The 22786-nt window shown below is 36.1% G+C and overlaps 4 protein-coding genes and 1 long non-coding RNA gene across 31 annotated transcripts; 2 read left to right on the top strand and 3 right to left on the bottom strand.

The window, feature by feature from the left end:
* Positions 1-623: 623 nt before the first annotated feature.
* LOC105691681 (cyclic AMP-responsive element-binding protein 1) lies at positions 624-8438 on the bottom strand. 24 transcript variants are annotated; one of them, XM_012410336.3, is made up of 8 exons: positions 8301-8438; positions 7099-7297; positions 6189-6338; positions 5981-6107; positions 4270-4359; positions 3712-3855; positions 3286-3355; positions 624-3190 (listed from the first exon to the last, which is right to left on the bottom strand). In XM_012410336.3, exons 2-8 carry the CDS (start codon positions 7276-7278, stop codon positions 3046-3048), a joined length of 906 nt encoding a protein of 301 aa, XP_012265759.1. In that variant the 5' UTR covers positions 7279-7297; positions 8301-8438; the 3' UTR covers positions 624-3045. The 24 variants fall into 24 exon arrangements, with proteins under 24 accessions (XP_012265759.1, XP_048508272.1, XP_048508267.1 ...); XM_048652315.1 differs by having other exon boundaries at positions 7186-7297; XM_048652310.1 differs by lacking the exon at positions 8301-8438 and adding an exon at positions 8165-8278.
* On the top strand, positions 7970-11855 carry LOC125500244. 2 transcript variants are annotated; one of them, XR_007277506.1, is made up of 3 exons: positions 7970-8109; positions 8289-9720; positions 11759-11855. It is a non-coding gene; the product is annotated as an uncharacterized LOC125500244 (long non-coding RNA). The 2 variants fall into 2 exon arrangements; XR_007277505.1 differs by lacking the exons at positions 7970-8109; positions 8289-9720 and adding an exon at positions 11539-11680.
* LOC105691679 (CAD protein) lies at positions 10177-18365 on the bottom strand. Of its 3 annotated transcripts, none has more exons than XM_012410325.3 (20): positions 17824-18365; positions 16302-16388; positions 14841-14982; positions 14588-14767; positions 14351-14505; positions 14147-14285; positions 13921-14061; positions 13646-13828; positions 13413-13559; positions 13233-13335; positions 13045-13164; positions 12586-12734; positions 12354-12517; positions 12160-12274; positions 11933-12079; positions 11704-11846; positions 11420-11606; positions 11184-11316; positions 10889-11094; positions 10177-10822 (listed from the first exon to the last, which is right to left on the bottom strand). In XM_012410325.3, the coding sequence occupies exons 3-20, from the start codon at positions 14949-14951 to the stop codon at positions 10682-10684; spliced, it is 2664 nt and encodes an 887-aa protein (XP_012265748.2). In that variant the 5' UTR covers positions 14952-14982; positions 16302-16388; positions 17824-18365; the 3' UTR covers positions 10177-10681. The 3 variants fall into 3 exon arrangements, with proteins under 3 accessions (XP_012265748.2, XP_048508255.1, XP_012265745.2); XM_048652298.1 differs by having other exon boundaries at positions 14841-14971; XM_012410322.3 differs by lacking the exon at positions 16302-16388 and having other exon boundaries at positions 14841-15156.
* Positions 16749-17827, bottom strand: LOC105691683 (very-long-chain 3-oxoacyl-CoA reductase-A-like). The gene has a single exon (XM_012410346.4). It carries the CDS (start codon positions 17676-17678, stop codon positions 16749-16751), a length of 930 nt encoding a protein of 309 aa, XP_012265769.2. The 5' UTR covers positions 17679-17827.
* LOC105691680 (calpain-7-like) lies at positions 17995-22694 on the top strand. The gene is made up of 13 exons (XM_048652299.1): positions 17995-18133; positions 18252-18564; positions 18626-18789; positions 18851-19052; positions 19133-19455; positions 19526-19658; positions 19749-19939; positions 20004-20231; positions 20321-20565; positions 20737-20945; positions 21023-21231; positions 21301-21536; positions 21603-22694. Exons 2-13 carry the CDS (start codon positions 18372-18374, stop codon positions 21745-21747), a joined length of 2478 nt encoding a protein of 825 aa, XP_048508256.1. The 5' UTR covers positions 17995-18133; positions 18252-18371; the 3' UTR covers positions 21748-22694.
* The last annotated feature ends 92 nt before the right edge of the window (positions 22695-22786 follow it).

The following is a 22786-nucleotide window of genomic DNA, read 5'->3' as shown; positions in this document are numbered from 1 at the left end:
AATACCTTTATCTCTCTCTCTCTGTCTTCTCTGAGGATGTGATTGCTGCTGATTTTTCTGCGGTTGTACCGCCGTTGCCTCAGAGACGAGAAATCTACATGCTCTTTTAACCGTATACCGAATCAAACTTCCGTGATCGACCGTTTCCATATTGACTGCGATTTTTAAATAATCATTAATCGAACATTTAAATCCAAAGTTCATTGCATGACATTCAATCAATGATTTATCATTTGTATGATTCAATGACTTGTATTCAATTAGTTAATCTAAACACTGTAGCTCTTTTTTTTCAAAATTTTGCGGTCAAAAATATTTTGGGTCTAGGACTCTGAATCTCCAAGCCATAGATCGAGTTATCGCCAAATTATCACTCTGGAAAGCGAAAAAATTGAGATATCTCGTTCAATACTGATTTTAACTTAATGTTAATCCGATTGACGGATCAGGGGGTTTCAGAGGTCAAAAAACTTCAGGAAACGGTCGCTGGAATGATTTGAAAAATGTCCAATTTTGCGCTTGAAGAATTCGCTCGTACCATACCAGCGTAAGCGTAAGAATCATCACAAATCGTTTTGGCTTTTCGATTTTGAAGGAAAAAAACAACTGGGTAGGGCCGAGAATTATCAATAGAGTTACAAGCTATATTTCTTCAAGAAGGCCAATGATATGTAAAAATACATATATTATCTATGTACAATACTTCATCATATCATATTAAGTGCAGCAACCAAGATATACATATATCATACATATATTCATATTTGCAACAGCGTGAGATACCCAAATTTTCATCAATTAGAAAAAATTGGTCATCATGGATAAAGATAAAAAGACCCAATTTACCAGCGAATAAAACAAATTACAATCGATAATAAATTAGGGTTTATTTATACATAATATATATTTTTTTCTTCTTTCATTTCTTTTTTTTCCTAATTTCTCACAGTAAGTACTATATTTTTGTATTACAAGCACAATATCGAAAATTTAAACAATATAGACATACCCTCGATGTTTTGAACAGCCGCGAACATAAATAATATCCGTTCAACGATCCGATCGCAATCGTTATAAAAAGCGAATGAACTATTCCGATTAATATTGATGTAAAAGGGCACGATTGATCTTGCCGACACAAAATTAACAGATCTGTCTAGATTGACCTCACATTTACTAACTCGGGTAACACTTGAATATAATATTGATAGTATACAACTGATTATCTATCACTTTCAGGATAATTGGACAAAGTATTCTTACTCATTCGTCAATGTGAATAAAAAAATGATATTAAACGAAACAACGGATACGATTCAAATTTGCGTATTCTCTACCATAGAAGAGATTTCAATTTAATTATAAAATTCAATAATATAATCATGGAAACAGCAAATGTACTTTCCATTGTGATGAACTAATCCTGGAATTTATCGAAAAACAATATAAAACTCTACGTCATGAGACGAACATATTATGGTGTCAAAAGTAAACAGCTCTTGATACTAACGGTAGATACGAATACAGACAAGTGAGATACGAGTAGTATCCGGTGAGATTCAAAATGGATGAAACCGTTGCAGAACTCTTTCAAGAGCGATTACAAGTGTTTCAACGAAATCCATTTCGTGTTACTCGGACTAAATAATGATGTTCATGCGACTATTGTGAGTTAGACGAGTCTTATAAATCTGTATGAATTACAGGAAGTGATTTGATTCAAGACACATCGATAAGCGATAAATAAAGACAGAGAAAGATATTCTTCAAAAATTCGGAAAATAATGCTATAGGTCATACTGCAATAAATAATACTTGAAAATATTATCTCTACCCATATCTACGTCGTATCACAGATATATTGAGCTTCAATATATCTATGGTCGTACATAGCATTTAATTAGTATTTATTTATATATATGTATATACTGCAATCTGCAAGGCACTCCAAATTTATATTACATCTATAATATACAAGGGTGGCAGCCAGCTCGGAGCATTGTAAGGCTATTCGGATAAAATTAAATAACACATTGGATTCATTGTCCGATGTTACACGAGGGTCTCATTTTGGGTGTGATTCAATATTCTGGCTACCCGTAAGAAAATCTAGAAATCTAGGAAGTTAGGATGCAGAAAAGCTCCAAACAAATGCCAGCAGATTATTATTTTATCAAAATCGGTAATTGATACTCCATCATGCGACATATTTAAAGATACCTGAATGTAGCTCATTCAATGGTTAACTGAATGAACAAAAATGTGATCAATAGAGAGTACTAAAACTTTTGGGACTAATAGTGGGTATATAGATTCTATCATAAAATCTGTTCTCTTGCATCATATGCAAATCTAAATTAAACGTTCATACAAAAAATATGAGAAAAACGTTCAATAGTTCATTTTCCAATAGCTAGACACCCATGTAACTAGCTTTAGGATCCAAAAAGTAATTTTTATCGTAGCTAAAATAATAAATCAATCTACAGATATCGAATAAAAACTTGTTATTGCACAACAGTGGCGTTTAGTCGAAATTCATTCATTTTTAATGATACCCAAAATCTTGTAACTCTCTGCATTGTTCAAAATCATTTCGTCAATGTTATTAGAAGGTACCATTTGCAATTTGGTATGGCCACATACCATCCATGTAATAGCCTTGGAGCACTAAACTCAATGCCACGAACAGGTATGATCATAAAACTTAACACGACATTTGATATTATGTTTATACAAAAAATAGGGTCATCTTCTCTTTTTTTTTTTTGTTTGTTTGACGTTGCTTACAATGTTTTGTCTGCTTTATTCGCAAACCTTTGGCTTCTCGCTTTAGTAAGAGCAAGTTTCACAAGCCTTCTTTTTCTTCCTCGTAGTAGTACATAAATACAATATGTTACAGAAACACTTATCTATACGAATTCGTGTACATCACCATTTCATTCCCCATCTCGTGTACAAGCTATGTAGCAATCGACAAGAACGATGAATGTACCGAACCGTGAGTGTGGATTTGATACAATACACCAGCACCAAGCACGGACCTCAGTCAGTTTTTTGCTGGTAAAGTTCTTTCAATGATTTTAATTCGTCAATCAACGTTTGATTTCTGTTCTCCAACACGGCTACCCGGTTTTCTAAACACTTTATATATTCCTTTTTTTTTCTTCTACATTCACGTGCTGCCTCTCTGTAAAAAAGTGGATGATATATTTTAATTATGGTTTACAGAAATAAAACAACCGATAACCATTAATTGAAAAAACAAACTAATCTTCATCTCACCTATTTTTGAGAAGCCTGAGTTCCCGTTTTCTGGCTGCATCTTCGACCACGACCCCATGGCCTGTGTAAGCTGAAACATTGCAAGAATCTGTACTCTTGAAATTGATAATAGTGCCTGCACCAATATGCAGCTGATTTCAAAGACATAGGTAGATTGTGTGAAAAGTGAAGCTGGCGTTTTTCTGTTCAAACACAATACCTATTTACTACAAATATCACAAGTTCAATAGTTAAAAATCATTTTTAAATGGTCACGGTACCCGACCCATGATCTAAGTACATAGCGACTGTTCAATACATTCTCTGAAGGCCTCTAACTACAACGAAACATAGGTAGGTAACGTGCAAGCCATTCTTTCAAGGGCTCAAAAGTGAATAAAAAGATCAATACAGAAAATAATAATGAGAGCTATGAAGGAGGCACACCTGGGACAAAGAATTGCGCGTCCTGGCCCTGTGCATACTGAACTATTGCTCCACCCGCTGTTGCCGCATTGCTCATAGTTAGCGTGTGAAGCCCTGGAACACCCTCCCCCTGGGTTGCAATTTGAATAGTCCCTGCAGGTATGACTGTAAAATATTTCAATTAAGTTTTACCGTTTCAACGATTCAGTCAGCCAAATTGCCAATTACTAATGATTAATGGTGAGGCGTTGAACAGTAACGTGATTAATGAAAACTTCTTGAACAGCACCCTGAACTATACCGATATACTTGAACTATATTTTGAAAGAGTTTTAGTAAATTGAGATACCAAAAGATCCCATAAGCAAGGATGCCACACTAAGCAGACGTGTGGGAGAACACCATCAAGGGCAGTACACACAGGGATAGGAATTTTGAAGCTCGCTTCCCATGGTTAATATAAAATAACATCTCCTTCGTAAATCAAATTAACTCAATTAAAATCTAATAAAGGATCGAGGTGACACTACAAAAAAAAGGACCGAGAGAAAAAATTATACAGAAGATAAAGTCACCAACCTGTCTGATAATGAAGCGAGTGCGAAGACACTTCACTGTCCACGTTGGAGTCGCACTCCGAGGAGGATTCGAGGGGGGGCAATCGACCCTCTGGAACACCCAACCAACCGAACCCCCCATTTTAAGTACAGTGAAATCAATCAATATATCATGTGGTCGCATTAATTTGAATCTCATTTATCTTCAGCTTTATATAGATAATAATTATAGAAACACCGTCTAAACATTCATTTTTATCCTACGGTTATGACATAGTACATTAATTATCCACGCTGTGTTCTCACCATCGAATTATGGTACATCTTAAGCTGTTATCTGATGAGCAATTCATTTTGTCTATTTGCTTTTGTAGCTCGTGTGCTAATGTTAGTGAAAAATGGATGCGTGAGGAGTCCAAAAAAATACAGGGAATAATTTGACTAGGAAAATGAGATTATTTACGTAGCAGATAAATTATTCACAGTTGTTGTTTCTCCACTTTCCACCAGCAGTAGGCATCTTTGGAGCCGCATTAAAAAAAAAAATCTACTTCTGAGCGTTGCAAAGCTCCAACTGTTCAACTGTTGTACAAAACATTAATGCCAAGCATTGTTACCACTAGTCAATTAATGATTTCACTATATGTATAATTATTGAATTACGATACACATCTCTAAATTTTTTTATTTCATTTCATTGATCAACGAAACTTGTACTCTGCCCCACCTCTGTCCTCTCGGAGTAACTCAAAAGCAAGTACAATCACATTGTTTAGAAATTGTTAACTAGGTAAGAAAAAAAGAACAGCAACAAGCACAATTTTACCATTATGTTAAAATCAGCTAGTAATACGATTCGAAAGTGATGGCCCATGCTGTGATCAAAAATTGTTCATACAGATTCTGCAAACGAGCAATTTTTGTTGTCATTTAAACTCTAAGTGATTGAGCAAATGTTGCAAAGCACTAGATCTAATTCACTGGAATTATTTGTTTGCATTTTCTAGCTTGGTGGAACATTCTGCTGCAGATAAAACGGACAAACAATAGAAATAAAAACTAATTTCATTCCAGCAATAAACAAAAGCTTTAAAAACATTTGAAATGTGAAATTTATGCCCGTCCGCAGTAGCGTGAAGATAATGTCTATTGTATTTTAATAATGAATATTCTACCAAAGCATTATTGCTAGTTATTGGTGATAAATACTAGAGTCCTTGATGCTATAAAAACAAAAAGAATTGAATTGTTGAAGATATGCGTATAAAGTTACTCCTAGAGATACTAGTCATATCAAACAGATCAAAGCTACGACACTAGGAAGACAAATAAATAACATCACTAAATCGGAAGCAAATTAACATAGACCACGGATCGGGTTTTCAAATACAATTTTCTGACAATAGTAGCGTTTCTAAAAATCGACATGATGAATTGTACCAGGTAGAATAGCAAGAGCAAAAGTTTGATGGATGTTATTGATCAAGATCACAGTATAAAAGCGATTGGTAACCACTTTGTTACCTATTGCAAAAAAAAAACTTTGCCCGATTGTTTTTACTGATTGAGAGACTGGTTGTTCATGAAAGTATGGAACACAGCAACATAGCATAACAAACAATGTATCCGTTCAAATCGCCCATATCGTAGACAGAACTTTGTTTTTCTTATGTAATAAGTGTTATGTAGAAAAAAGTGATGAAAAAGACATAAATGAAGCAAGGTATATTTACCTGCAATCTCACCTCCGCCTAAATCGTTGAGGATTTTTCTGTAGGATGGTCGTCTAGTCAGAATGTCCCTCCTCTTCTTTGGAGATTCTTCATCTGAGAAGCTGTCATCACTTCCAGTTTCGACAACCTTAGAAAAAAGGATATCATTTGATATCAGACCGCAATTTACCTTTCCAAATTCAAAAAGTTGCGAAGAACTATTATCTACCTGTAGAGTCTGTAGACTACCTTGCGTAGTTTGGATCACGGAGTTGGGTTTACTCACAAGGATCACGTTTGCTTTTGAAAGCGCGACAGGTTGTATATTTGTAGCAGTTTGGATAACTGACTGTTGGTTGGGTTGTATCACAGACTGTACCTGTAATTCAGATAAGAGAAAAATTATTAGAAAATGTATTGGCAAGAAACTATGATAAAAAGTAGGAAAAAATAAAAATCTCCATAGAGAGAAACGTTTAATAATATCCAATTTAATTATCATTCTCTGATATAAATACAAAAAAATAAACGAGGTACAAGCTGTTTCTATAGTGATCAAACACAAAATAGCCATTCGAAAATCGTACGTGGATAAAAAAAATACAATTTGAATAACGTATTCAAACAGTTCTAATATAAATCTTAAGTATGAACCTCTGCAGAAAAATGCCACCTGCTTCAAATCAATTATAACAAAAGTTATTGATATACACTATTTCATAAAGTTCTAAAACAATTTTTTTTCAGCACCTGAATGGTCGCTTACAATCTCCAATAAGAATTGGTGTTATTAGACAAGTGGTCCATCTGAATTTGGAGATGGATACTGGACGTTTAATTCCACTTATTTTCAAGTAAAGTGAGTCTGGAAGTGTTGTGATATTGTCATAGTATCAACTTCAAGGGGGCCAAAACCAGCATTATGCAAGATGAAAAATATAATAGAATGTAAGGGACAAACTGTATAATTTTGTATACAACTACGTAGAATCTTTTACGTACATAACGATTGACGAGATGCATGCCCTGCAGATATAGATAAAAGAACTTGACAGCTAATAAAAGATTGGAGTTGAGATAAATAGAAAAAAAAAGAAACGTTAATCAAGCATGGATACACAGGAGCGTGTCCTGTATACCTGCGTTGTCCCTGATAAGGGAAGCGTCAGTTGCACAATGCTGGTCGAGGCCACCAGATGGTGCTGGGATCTACTGAAAGATTGTACCGATGTTGCTATCGCTGGTGCTGCATCGCCACCCTGAGATCCCTGCGATAGTGGGTCAACGGTTGATCCGTTTTCTTCAACCATACTTTCCATAGCCTGGGGACCGCTATCCCTGTAAATAAATGTGCTCTGATTATTTCAATGTAACGAACAAAATATGCAAAGCTCAATGTATACATCATCATATACCAGTTTCACGGCCGCTCTGAAACATGTTAAGCGGTAGTCTTTACCAAATAATAAAAGCAATATATTAACTTAGCTTTGTCGGCGATGAAATTAATAAAATAATAATATTATTCACCTCTTCTGCATAAACTAATTGTACCATAATGTCATTCTTTTATTACACCAATCTTGAACATCCGTGTGGCGAACAGCGAAAGAAAATTGGAAACGATGGATTTAAGTAAACACCATAAATCACTGATATTTACTGAGAAACATCACCCTCGTAGTGGCTTTGTACAGAGATGTAGGCCTGTATTTGATTATTGTCGGAGTAATGTTACTATAAAAGTTTCTACATTTAAGAAAAATCATTTCGATAGTATTCTGTTCATCAAGCATGGTATAATAATTGACAGTATGTCAGGTGCAAACGTTTGGAATCATTGACAGATTGATCATAAGTTACAGATGACATATTGTTTCAAACCTTTCAAACTAGATTCAAAAGGGAAACCATGTTCCCGCCACGCATGAAACGGCCAATGCTACTGCATCATTTACATAAGCGGTCTAAAAATAATAAATGAACAATAAAACGATGTTTATTGAATATGTTTTTTTCCGTGACAAGCCAATGAGTAAACAGTGGCGTTAGACGTGCGGTGGTAAAATAACTTAAATCTTCCAACGTCAGATGATGGGTATATGCATCGCATATGAGAGCTTCGAGAGTAAATATCTGCGTAGCACTTGGTACGGTTTTAAAGATATTATACAAACATGTTTCTTGAGACGCCATATTTTGTACCTCATCCAATGTACACACTAAACTATCGGTTATTAATGCTCTGAATTAAGATGCTAACATCCAAAAAACATTTCGGGTCTATCGCAATAACGGTGGTCCATGCTCGGTTGTTATTATTCTCCAGCTGAGTACTTACCAGTTACGTATTCCTCGTCACCAACTTTGCTGCAATCGGAGTGGGCAAGCGGGCAAGTACGTAGCAGCCACGTCAAAACTCCAGTGGCTTCGTCACTGGTCGAGACCACGACGAGAGATCCTCGCGTCACAATCAAAATGGCCACTGTATCACTACGCCACAGCATATAATGGTGGAGCGATATTTCGCCGAACCTCTTCGCCACTTCATGCCTTTTCTTCATCCCACCCGAAGCGCAAAGTCGATCAATGAAATTTGAATAAAAGAATGGCGTGTATTTATAATAATTCATGTACTTTGATAACAATCATCTCATAAAACATTCGTTGATTGTTCATAAAAAATCGAATTAATAGCGGACTAATTTCTCTCAGCGGATGGTAACGCGGGAGTCCAAATTAGCACAATCACTATGCTGTTGCCCAATAGCGCATATGTATTCAGCTTATCATTGAAAAATACGTGCATTTTTAAGGGGAATAAGTATCTAATTTAATGAAGACTATTCCAAACTTTTGGCTGCAAGGGTTATAAATCGGAAAAATGGCTTTGATTGAGCAATTATTTGAAATGAAGAACCTAATTCTCTTCACGTATCATAGCGTTTGGAGTAAAGTGGTGATTCTTTTAACTAACAACGATAAGACTTTTGCATCCGGCTTGGCGGTATTTTTGCGTTTTTTGTCATTGCGATAAACATTTTTTATGTCAAATAATATATCGCCGACGCGCATTGACCCTTGTCACCCTCACCCTCCCCCAACGTATGTTATGTACTTAAAAAGAGCATGGTGGGGCAAGGCTGACGTCATCCAATGACGTCACGCAACATTTATATGTATACATACTTTCATATGACCGTGATTACTGCCTGGAATAACGCACACAATCAACAACGGCGAGGTAATTTACATCGTCGTCGCCATCCAGTGATAAAGCCTTTCTTAATAATTTTGAAAATCATTTGTCCCGCATCAACAGGATCGTGGAAATTTCCACAGACAACACCAAAAACAAGCCATTATTAATTGTAGATAAAATACGTCTAGTAATTAATACGTTCGGTATTACTGAAAGGACTGCATTAGAATGAGAATAAAATTACAGACTCCTTGTTTGAATAATGAATCATGAGAGTGTTCACTCTCCGAAAGACTCGTAATAGATAAGAATGTTGACTTTTCAAAAATATTGAGCGATGAAATCAATCAAACAGATCTGCAAGAATTATCAATCAATGATGATATATCGAATCATCATACCTCTTGCAGCAAAAATAATGAGTAATTCTACAAAAAAATTAGAGTACGTTGGCTGAGAAGTGGGCACGTAATATAAAATATAAAACGAGCCTTGAATAGGTGAAACACCACAAACACAACTGTGCGGCTGCGGCCCCATGTCGTCATCGGCATTAATTGTAAGTAAAGTGACTCATGAATGTCAGATGGCTGAAAGGCGTTCAAATATGCGCAATATTTCGTTTCCTAACTACAATGTGACTACTGTCGATTCCGATTGAACCTATTTTTCACAACTTGTAATCCTACCAGCGCCGATATAACTGATTCAAAATGCACATTCTTTCAATAAGAACTATGTCCATGCACTTTGAAGCATTGTCATATTGTCGGATATGCTTTCTTTAATATTCAGATATTCCGCAAATATTAATGAGATATCGTGCAATGCGTGATTCTAAACGTACCGACTTGTTATCCTCAATAATCATTTGCCCTGCTAATCTTATTAAAGGTGAAAAACCCGCGTGATGACGTATTCAACTGGAGACAGCTTCAACCGTTTCAACTAGACAGACCCCTTTTTTACCGCCAAATAAAACAGATCTTAAATATATTATGTAAAAGCGTACACATCGTATGTATCACCGTTTATTTGTCATGAAAATATCGTAACAATTTTTACGAGCGACATCTGATTCCAATATTATTTATGACTTTGACTTATAAATGATAATTTAATATTTCCACTTACCATATGGAGCGAACACATGACTAATAGTAAAAACAAATACATGTGTCGCGGATGAATGTGGTTCAGTCAGAGATAATTTCATTCTCTTATCAAATGAGAAACCATATTATATCAAGACGTTACACGGTCATACAAAAGAGCTTCAGCTGAGTTATTTGTTCCCTTATGCGTAGGTGGGTTTTTACGTTTGAGCCATAGTTTGAATTAAATTATTTTAAATGATCAATTCACTTATGGAAATGACAATCGCGGCATCGTCCCGAGCTTCATAAATCAAATAGAATGACGCTTCAGCGTGGACGAACGATACTTTCAGATAAGATGTAACTTACATGCAATAACGTAGCAAGTAGCTCTGAAAGTAAGTTACGTGAAGTAAGCCTACTTTAGATGCAATACTTTTCATCTTTGAGCAGTAGGTTTCCGATGGGTTTATTTCCAAGAAGTCCATTTTTATAAACCGTATGTCCACGGATTATTGTTGCTAGTACTTGCCCAAACAATTCGTTGCCCATGTAAGGCGTAAGCTAGAAATAGCAGTGATATAATTGGCTAGCTTCTCTAAACACAAAAATGATCATTACAGTTATTACCTTATTTTTATGCAGAATCATCGACTCTTGAATCTTTATGGTTGCCTCAGGATCCCAGATAAGGAGATCTGCATCCATTCCCTTGCATAGTCTGCCCTTACGATCATCAAGATTACACAGCCTTGCTGGGGCTCTGCTCAGCAAGTGTGAAACTTTTTCCAATTTCAAGCCTCGCTTTCTTGCAGCAGTCCACATTATTGATAGGCCTGTACCCGTAAAAGCAAAATCTATTTTTGAATAAAGTTCCAATTTAAATCTCAAAAGTCAGAGTAAACTTATGGTTAAAAATCCACACCAAACTGCAGAGATGAAATTCCGCCCCAGGCTGTCATGAAATCTCCACATCTCTTGAGGTTTGGTGTTGATGGGGAGTGATCCGACACCACCATATCCAGTAAACCGTTCTCTAATGCCTCCCACAGTTTATTCTGAACAAATTTTTGAAAAACGTGCAGTTTTGTTGATGATTTTAGAAATATTCTGAGTAGATGGAATTTAGGTTCTTGAAATGAAATTTCGGATCAATATTACCTGATTAGATTTATCACGAATGGGTGGGCAGCATTTGTATTCTGTTGCGTGAATGGGCACTTCCTCGGCAGAGAAATTCAAATAATGATGGCAGGTTTCGACCGTCAGATGAGATCCTTCAACTTTTGCATCTCTTATAATCTCCAAAGCTTCACTTGCTGATAGGTGAACGATGTGGCATCGCACTCTAAGAATCAGACCTGGTATTTAGCAAATAAGTGAAAGAAAACTTGTTGACTTGCCTATTGATGAAAGTTGAAGGTAAACAAGAGGTCTCAGCTTACCCATAACGTTTGCATAAAGAAGATACCATTTTTATAGCTTCTACTTCCATTGCAGGTGGTCGTGATTGTAAAAATGTATCATAAAGCCCACCATCTCTATTCGTGATATTTCGCGGATGTGCGAGTTCACATTCTGCATGGAACTGGAGAATTTAAAAAAAGAAGGAAGTTGATATGCTGATCTTCTTTAAGTAACTCCCATGTCAGAATAATTTCATAAATCACATACCGCGAGTACAGAATTAGTAGATTGTAATTCGACCAAAGCTTTCTCTACATCCTCAACATCAACGTGAGGAAATTCATCAACGCCACTTGGACATAAGAAGCATTTGAACCCGACTGTACCCGCTGCTACTAGTGCCCGAAGATCTTTCTGATTCACATGAATATAAAAATATAATTTGTACAATAAAAGAATACTTTGGCAATGAAAAACGGCTCTTCACTTAGTACCTGATTTCCAGGTATGACACCACCCCAGAATCCTACGTCAACCCACACTTTTCCATATGCTGCTCTTGCCTTAATCTCTAAATTTTCAAGAGTAGTGGTTGGGGGGATAGAATTCCTGTGGTTTACAAATGTTAAATTAGTGAGCTTACGGAGATAATAATTGTTAGTGGAACAAGTAACAGTAAATAATTTACAATGGCATGTCCACAATTGTGGTAACTCCACCAACTGCAGCAGCTCTTGTTGCTGTATCAAATCCTTCCCAGTCAGTTCGGCCTGGCTCATTTATATGAACGTGAGAATCGACAATACCAGGCATTATGATCGAAGAACCAAAGTGTTGAACCATAACATTTTCCTTTGATTCAAATAACAATTTATGAAATAAAAAGTTCAACGAATATATGATGATGCTTGAGTAATTACATTTTTTAATTTGCTGAGCGTTTCTTCGTCGAACGAACGGATAATTTCCTGTATTTTCCCATCGCTCACAATTATTATTGCTGGTTGAACACCACCGTCCTCCTCAGGAAGAACTACTCTGTTGCTCACGTATGCGTCTTTGCAAAAATCTTTATGAACAGACATTGTCAGTGCAATATCACGCAATTGGATGATCGATCGCGTTAATAAAGACACTAGAAACCCCTTCTTTTTCTGTTATGGTTCGTTATCTCTTCCCTGATAAGGTTCAAAGGTCGATTACATGTTTCGAAAACAGTCAATATGTCTCTAAGGGCAAGTAACTCTAAAAGATATAATTGTATCTCACATAAAAAATATTTTCTATAATTGGTCATTAGAAATACAACTAAAAGAAGTCCGATACCAAATTTCCGGCAGAAATAATGGGAACTGACGAGTACAGCTGGTTACACTTACTTTGTTGTGAAAAATTTCTTTCTTCCTCAACTGACTCATCGCTATATACCGTGTACGCGGGAAACTTGGCCAACAATGGATTTTGGATATCAATCAGAAAATAAATGGTTCCTGCCAGTCCTGGAACATTTATTTTCAAAATATGACATTGCAAGTGTAAAAATAATAAATGAATTATTATGCAATACCTTCAAACAGTGAGAAAGGTCGATCAGGAGTTCTATTTTCATGTTTACCATAGTTCATACACCATTCTGCAAACCTGCAAGCTCTATACAAATGCTTGTTATCCTAGAGAACATCAAAAATATTTAGCACTTTGGTTCAAATAAGTGTTGGTGCCAAACAACACACCAAGAATCACTTACTTTAGTTAGCTGGAACAAATGCAAAAACGTGTAGGCATTACCAGCAACCCCATGGCATAACCCATACCCTTTTTTTAAAAGTCCTCGAGACCACACAACATCTGCGCAACTAATAGCAGCTTGAAGATATTCTGGGTTGTGGAAAATCTAATACAATATGCAACAATTACTTTTTCTGACTCGATACGATGACCAAAATTTCTGAACACTCAAATACATTCAAAGGTAATCACCTGAAACACCTTGCAGAAGAGCATGACCATAGATGGGGCCCCATGACACCAGTGAATCAATTTATCAGTCTGATTTCCAATTGAGGAAGGAAAATTGCCTGATTCGAATTTCAGCTTAATGAGATACTGCACCGCTGGTTCAATAAGTTCTTTGAGCTGGGACTGGGATAGGTAAAGCTTTGCCTGCATCATTAATAGATGTCAATTGTTTAATAGAATTCAAATATATTGCAATACTTTTTAATACTGTAAAACTACTTTGTAGCTCAATGTACCTCAAGTAATATGTATAAAATTCCAGCTAAACCGTGGGCACCCCCAAGATATAGTTTATTATGCCAAGAATACATGAGTGGGGACTCACAGCGTGTCTCCCTGGAAGTTGCTCGTCCAGAATTTAGGATGAGATTTATCACCTAAAAATATTAAATTCATCAGAAATTTCGGCAATGCTCTTGATATTCAATAATTTACCTATACATGTATAATATTCGCATGTACCTGTTTCAGAAAGTTTTCATTAAACGGTGGTGGAGATATGTAGCTATTAACAAAGAGTAACGCATGGAGGTAACCAGTTCGTCCATACAGTAATTCGTCACTGCTCCCGTCACAAGTATACTTGAATAGATCCTCCAAGCTGTAAAAAGAAAACCAAAATAACTTGTTTTCCATTTTTCAGATTGAATAGAGATTATTACTGACTCTGCTATTAAAGCCCTTGATTTTTTCCTATCAAAATACACGTGTTGAAGAACTGCCCCTAGAGCTAAAGGTCCAGCAATTCCACACAAAAATGATATCAATCTTTTCGATGACTTCAGTTCATTCAATTTTTCATTGATCATCTCCGCTGCTCTCTAAAGAAATAAAGACGAATATATATTTGTGTAATACCATGAAATGGAGATTATATAAAATTCGCGCAGGATGTCAGCTTACGATAATGTATGACTGGTCATTGTATGTTTTTCCGTAGTGAAAATATAGATATGCGATTCCTGTTGTTCCCGTATAAATTGAGAAGTCCTTGGATTTTTCAAAATATTTCTTATTTTTTTCCAATTTTTGTAATAAATTACTGACACTTTTGGATAATTTTTCCTTGAAATCATCATTAATCTGTAACAAATAAATAATTCTTTGATTTACATTATAGTAAACAAGCTGAATGTTCAAATAGATGAATTCTTACAGTATTTGTGTGTTCATTAATTATGGGGTTGATTTCTAATTCACAGTATTCTTCGAATACATTATTGTGGTAACGGCAATCATCCGAGCTACCAGCAAGGGTATTCTTCATTGTTGAAAGCAACCGATCACCTATTAAATGCCTATGTACCTATTATTCAAATTCTGCACTTCTGAGAAATTTAGAGTAGCTGTTTAAAAAATATGCAGTTCAGAAGGGTTACTGACTATTTGCAATTACTCATTGCTATCAAATATTTCTCAATCATAGTCATAGTTTATAGAACCATTTATTAGTCACTGCTGTAAGTCTCAAGCTATAACATAAAACATAAATGTCAATTGCAAATACAGCTAATCAGTTTGCTAAGGAATCTAGGCACATGAACATTCAGTCTATCACAACAGAACAGGAGAGTCTTTCGACTCTATTGGATGTTCATAAACGTGCAAATAACTTGGTAAAATTAAGGAACACAAATGAAGCAACCTCACACATATTGGTACCTATTCCCAGGGACATTCCAAGTGCTGGCATACATTCTCATCATCCTTGAACCAAATTCAGTAATTTCCATAACATATGATAAAATCTTACTGCCGAATGAACTGGTACAGAAATGGAATCAGGTGAGAGATAATCACTACAAGCTAGAATGGAGACAGATGATTGGATATATTCCACCAAAAAAGCAGGACTCAAGTTCAATATTGTTTTGGCCTGAAGAAACATTACCCTACGATACTAGGGGCAGAATAACATTCTTTGAATGTATCAACCAAACACCTGCAGCAGCCAGAGCATGGATGCGGTTGCTTCGTGGTGGTATAGGAACATCTGAGTTGGTGCTAGAAGTGATGTACGAGCCCATCGAATTTCGGCAAAGTAATATATTGATTGTGGCTTGTTATATTTACACAGAAAATTTTCAAATCATTACTAATCAAGAGAAGTTCCTTTGGAATTTTTTTAATATTACAACCAGTAGATCCATTAAATCTGCTACTGTTCAGGAAGGCGTACAGATTTTTATGCCTCATGTGATAACAAACAATTCAACTGCACAATCAGCAAGAGGAAATAATTACAGAGAAACGACTCCAATGGTGAAAGTAGATTCTACAATTCAGATGAGTGACTCTACAAGAAAATTGAAAGGTGAAAATCAAAAATCTGGAAGCCCAAACATGCAAATAGAAAAAGCAAATAATGCTGATCAGGAAAAACAACCAAAAAATAGTGATGAGATGCATCCTCCAAATGAAATAACTTCCAGCAGGAATATCGACGAATTTAATAACAAAGCCACGATCCAGGGAACAGCAATAACAACAAAAACACAGTCAAATGACGGACTATGTATAGCTACGCTAGAATCATGTTCGTGTAATTATGAAACCAGTCAGCATGTATTATCAACAACTTTGAGAGCAAAAACGAAGATGAATAAGAATAAGTTACCTGATAATAAAACAAATCCAGAACCAGGTGTGAATCGACAGATTCAGAAAGGTCGCTCTAGAACTAAATTGAAGGGAACACGTAAACCTGTAAGACCAGTAGTACGAGTTAAAATAATAAGTACAACACAGAGAACAAGGTTGGAAAATGAAAACAAAAAATCATCTCAGAATATAATAACGACAGGGTTTCTTGACAGTGAGACTATGAGTAAGCGACCAAATGTAAAAAATTTGACCCTCCATGCGAGTGGAACATCATCTTCTACACCTTATCTGACGTTGAAGACTGCACCGAAAGAGCCAAAGAAAAAGACCGGCTTAGCAAAGATAACATATTGATAATGCAAGAAAATAAGAGCTTCAGCTGAATTTTATAATTTGAACATTATCTGCACATTAGTTTATTTATGAGCCAATGAAATAGAAGCAAAAATTGAATTGTGAATCACCCAACGTATCTTTGTAGTGCATACTTTCGATTTCTTTCCATGACTTTTGTCATAAATTTAACAACCAATGAGCGTGATAACTTATAAGTTATTCTTATGATTCCTACTAATACGGTATGGGGAAAGAAGCCTGTGGTGCTATCCTCTTTGCCAATAGTGTCAAGCGCGCTTGCTACATAGTCATCAGCCATGGGAACAATCCATCCAATAGGCGGGGAATTGGATGTATGGTTAGACACACTTCCTGGTAGTAAACATTGAATTATTATTCCATGTTTGCTGTATTCTGCATTCAATTCCTTGCTGAATTTGAGAATGTAAGCCTTGGAAGCTGCAAAAACGGTTAGAAGCGGACTGGGTATGACCGCAGCTGATGAAGCTACATTCACAATGACGCCTTTTCCTCGCAATATCATTTGCGGCAGGAAAATCCGGCACATGTTTGTCACAACAACAATGTTGCATTGGATGATATTTGAATAGATTTTTTCCTTGTGAGGTAGTTCAAGGAAATACTCTGGATGAGGATAACCCATACCAAGGCTGTTGACTAAAATTCCAATCTCCATTCCAAACATTTCTTGTTCGATAGTTTCGTAAGCCTTGAGACCCTGAGACAAATCCAGTTCTATTACCCTGGTTTTGACATTATACAAGGTTTCTATATTGCTTGCAATAATTTTTAGTTTATCAATTTTTGTGTTTATAAGTACAACATTTATCCCTATTCTGGCAAGCGCTTCTGCATAGGCTTTGCCAATGCCATGAGAGCAACCGGTGACAACGCCCCATCTTCCCATGGAATGTAAATCAATTGGCTTACCATGGGAAAAGAATGTTTTGTATAGCATATGAATAATGTTGCAGGAGAATTGGTAGCCCCAATAAATTATCACTAAGTAACCAATTTTATCCACAAAGGACATTGCTTGGTTCAGAGGTGTCACAAATCTTCAACTACATCGTTCGGTCTAGATCAGGATAATTAGTGCCTCCAATACATGCGAGATTAACTAGTGCGAAATTGTTTATTTTGATGACGCATTTTGTAATTTTTTGTGTATATTTTACCAATTTGGGCTTCAAGTTGATAGCGACATCACAAACAATACACAAACGCTCACTCTGCAATATAACTCAATCGTAGTTGTTGCGAATGTTAAAGACTTGAATAAAAATCATTATGTGATCCCTGGATTTATTATTGTTCGACCCTCTAGTAGAAACTGTCTGTCAAAGTGGATCAAACCCACGAGGGATCCATCTGTTGTCAAATGCATGCGCCGGGGGCGGAGAATACTGGGACAAACTGAGGACGGGAATGGGCATATTTGCTTCTTGCCTTTGCGGTCAATCTGACGTTTCACCTCTCTACCTTTACGTAATGTTTTTCTCTCTTCGAAATATAATAAATCGCTTCATTCATTATAACCATAGTGTATCAACCGAGTGTAGCGTTATCAACTATTTCGTTTTACACTGTTATTTTCGAATTCCAGTTCCAGAATACGTACTATTCCTTGTGTGAATTGGTGGGCACTCGATAAATGATTAGAGATACTCGTGTGGGTTATGTTCTGTCGTGACGAATTGTGACAGATTACTCATAACTTTACAAGATGGGTCAGGCTTTGGAAGATGCGTTACATGCTGCTCGTAAGGCAGTAGAATCTGATAGTAAATTTCAGTACAAACAGGCGCTGTATTATTATGGCTTAGCCACTCGACGACTTACTACTATACCATTGGACGAAATACTATCCACAAAACTCCAGGAATACCAGGAACGAATATCTACGCTACAGAGAATACGTTAGTAGTATGAATTTCGAAAACATATATGCTTGGCACATTGCTAATCCCTAACTTTTAGTTGCAGAACAAGATAAGAAGTTGCAAACGAACGAACAAACTAATCAGATGGATCTGCAAAGGTGTAACTTTTTGTTTAATCAAGCCCTGGATGCCGATGAAGCTGACTGCACAGATATTGCCATAAAATTATATACAGATGCGGTTGAGCTTGGATTAAATGCTGTAAGTAATTTAGGAGTCAGCTGCAGCATGTAGTTTCCTAAAAGAATTCAATCTGTTACAGAAACCTGCAGACCCTGAGCTTAAACAGAAATTAACTAATCTCGCACGGCTAGCTCTTGACAGAGCTGAGGCTCTAAAAAGCAAAAAAATTGCTAAAACTTCTCCAACGCATAAATCGTCTACTCAATTACCAAATTTACCTTCAGTCCCAGAAACAAACCCAACTCCAACTATTTCTGTGAAAGCGACACCTGCTGTATCAGGTAATATTTGATCTGAATTCATGAGAACATCAGTGACAACAACTACCATTTTCAATATTATTGAAATTTTTTTTACTCAGATAGCACACAAAGACCTCCTCTTCATCGTGGAAGCAGTGCACACCTGAAGGTGACAGGTGGCAGTTCCACGTATACTGAAGAGGAAATAAAAGTCTTATTGCATGGCTCGCATATAAACAACAACAAGTTCGTGCCTTTCATGGACATTGACCTCAAAGAAAAATTCCAATTTGCAATTCCGTTCACAGACAGAGATGGGCTTCTTGAGCTTGACCCAAAACAAAAACCAGACTTTTCAAGATGGACTCGTCCTGATGAACTATTCGCTGAACCGAAAATGGTCATGGGAGCACACGTAGATTATTTTAGTATCAAACAAACGGTTGGTACACCTTGATGAATTGGAATACCAAACTTTGTTAGAGAATTTACCTCTAATTTTTCATTCTCAGGTTGTATCTGACTGCTCATTTGTGGCATCTTTGGCTGTGAGTGCCCAATATGAAACCAAGTTTCGAAAACGCCTTGTTACGTCCATTATTTATCCGCAAAATCGACATAATGAACCAATTTTTAATCCTTTTGGTAGGTTGACCCATAACGTAAGCCATGGATTTATGCAAATCTATGTTTATGTTCTTCTTAAAAGATCTTCTTGAGCAATGCGATTTACAGGTAAATATATGGTAAAACTACACATCAATGGTATTCCACGTAAAGTCATTATAGATGACCAGCTACCTGTGAGTCGTTATAATCAGTTGCTATGTTCCTATTCTAACAATCGAGGAGAATTGTGGATTTCTCTCCTAGAGAAAGCTTACATGAAAGTAATGGGTGGATACGATTTCCCTGGTTCTAATAGTGTGAGTCTTGAAGTCTTTTAGATCGCTTCTGGCCCAATAAATACTCAATTATTGCAACTTACAGAATATCGATCTACACGCATTAACTGGTTGGATACCGGAAAGATGGGCTATCAGACCGAACGATCCAGAGTTCAATAGAGATAGTTTATTTGATACGTTACTCACAAGAATGTGTCGAGGAGATGTTTTGGTTACAGTTGCAACTGGTGTATTAACAGACAGTGATGCTGAAAGAACAGGTCTTGTGCCGACCCATGCATATGCGGTTTTAGATGTGAAAAACGTACAGGTAAAGCGATTTACTTCTAGCCCACATATATGACAAAAGTTTGAATGATTTTTTTCAAATTTAATATTCTGTTGTCGGAATTTCCGTAGGGTGTGCGGCTTCTTCAGTTGAAGAATCCGTGGTCACATTTGCGTTGGCGTGGAAATTATTCGGAATTAGATACGGAACACTGGACCGTGGAAATGAGACGTGCTCTAAATTATGACCCAGATTCAGCATCAGAGTTTGACAATGGAATCTTCTGGATCGATTATGATAGTATTTGCCGATTCTTTGACGTATTCTACTTGAACTGGAACCCCGGAATGTTCAAATTCACCTATTGTATTCACCAGTAAGTTGAATGTTGCAAAAATAAGGACCATCTATTAGAAAGACACTCAGACTAGATTCGCTGAGCTGCCAATCAACATATTATTACATTATTCCAAGCTTGCATCTTCATTACATCTAGATTAATAATTACACATTTTCTATTCCGTTCGTCAAAGATAACACATTTCAGGATGTGGACAGCTGGTATTGGACCAACCAAAGATGCTTTCAACATCGGAGATAATCCTCAATTTAGTCTAGAAGTATCGCCAGACGTTACTGGAGCAATATGGATTCTATTAACAAGACACATCACTGATATCGCAGATTTTAGGCAAAATCAAGAATATATTACGGTTCTAGTCTACAAAAATGACGGAAAAAGGGTTTTTTATCCACGTAAGTTTGATAAATCTGGACAGCGCATATCCATTTTACCCAACAGTCGCGAGTTTGCATTACGAGTCTTTTTTCAGATGATCCGCCGCCATATAAAGATGGTGTCCGAATTAACAGTCCTCATTATCTTTGCAAATTGAAACTGGGACCAAGCAGTGAATCGCGTTACACTCTAGTCATAGCACAATACGAAAAGACTAATACTATTTACTATACTCTACGCAGCTATGGAACATGTCCTTTTACTCTTCGTAAAATTGCCGAGCCTTATATTTTCGAAAAAGAGGTAAGCCGTATATTTTGTCATTACTCTCAAAAGCCGAGTTTGGTTCTGAAAGTGATGTTTTTTTTCAAGATAACGGATGGCCAATGGGTCGGTTCTACTGCAGGTGGATGCGGAAACCATCCTGCAACCTACCATAATAATCCGCGGTATCAGCTTATTCTCCAAAGCTCTAAAAACAACAATCATTTAAGAGTAATATTAAAAGGTCCTAAGCAATACCAAATTGGCTTCGAAATTGTGACTGTGATATTGAACGACCCTGAATGTCCAACAGCATTTCGATCGAAAAGCTCTGGAAGTTTTCGGTGAGAGTGATGCAAGATATCAATGATTCGATTCGTTATGAATTAATGAAAATATTTGATTTGTAGGTCTGGTTTCGTTGTTTTGGAATTAGAAGATGTGCCAGCAGGTACATACAACATAATACCTTCTACATTCCATCCTGGACAGGAAGGCCCATTCTTTTTGACTTGCAAAGCTTCGTGTAATCTTCAAGTTGATCGGATTCAGTAAAAGTTTTATGAACACAAATGTTCAATTAAAGTAACAATTACCTATTTTTACGGGTATAGATAAAATTATACGATTGAATCAGCGATGATATGTCATTATGCGAATGAATTGAAATTAATTCTAGCAAATATTTCCGTAAGAAGGCAGTTGAAACGCTGGAATTTCTATTGTTGAGGCGTGTCGAAGTCCTACTAGTTTCTTAGTTCACCACTTACTGAATTCTCCTCTGAGAATTATAATGGTCCAAAGTCTTCATCTAGCTCATTATATTACTATATGCCATTGAAAGGAACAGATAAACCGTGCTAATGCCTTACAAAACTTTTTGCTTGCTCATCAAAATTTGATACCATTTTGCTGTTGCTCATGCAAATATAAATTCATTGATGTGCTGTCAATGAATTTAAGTTTAACGAAACATTGTGCATTGATTCTGCGGGTTCGTTTTATGTATAGAAAATTTATCAAATGAAATAACTATAAATATTTTGAGAATATCTATATGTATGGTGTAGAGCTTGAAAAGCTGAAAATGTATATATGAACGGAGCAGCGCTTTTTGAATAGTATATTAATAATCATGAAATGAATTGGTAAGAATATCGAATTGAAAATGTAATTCGTGTTATTTATATTTTAGTACCGGCACTATGTACCACTTGTATACCAGCAATTTCATAGCACAAACATGCAGAAAATGTTCTTATCTCATATATTAAGATTTTTTCTTTATATAAACAGAATTTATAAGTTATTATTGAATCATGAATCTTGTTACCGTATTTGTAATTTTTATACAAATGCATTGTGATTATCTTAAATCATAGTCTATTGCCAATAATATCTGAGATTTTTAGAACTTTGTATAACTTGCGTACGTGTATTTAAATCAACAATAAACCGATTACGTACTGTGTAAGAACCAAATAAAATTATTCACCCGGTCACTTTATTGCTTGTTTAATATCGATTAACTAAATAATATGAGAGATTCTTTTCAAAAGAGGCGCTTGTTATAATTTTAGTTATTTATGTTACC

The sequence above is a fragment of the Athalia rosae genome, chromosome 3 (assembly GCF_917208135.1).
Source record: "Athalia rosae chromosome 3, iyAthRosa1.1, whole genome shotgun sequence".
In the NCBI taxonomy this organism is placed as follows: Eukaryota; Metazoa; Arthropoda; class Insecta; order Hymenoptera; family Athaliidae; genus Athalia; species Athalia rosae.
The sequence above is the reverse complement of the archived record's forward strand: the minus strand, read 5'-3'. Positions and strand labels throughout refer to the sequence as shown.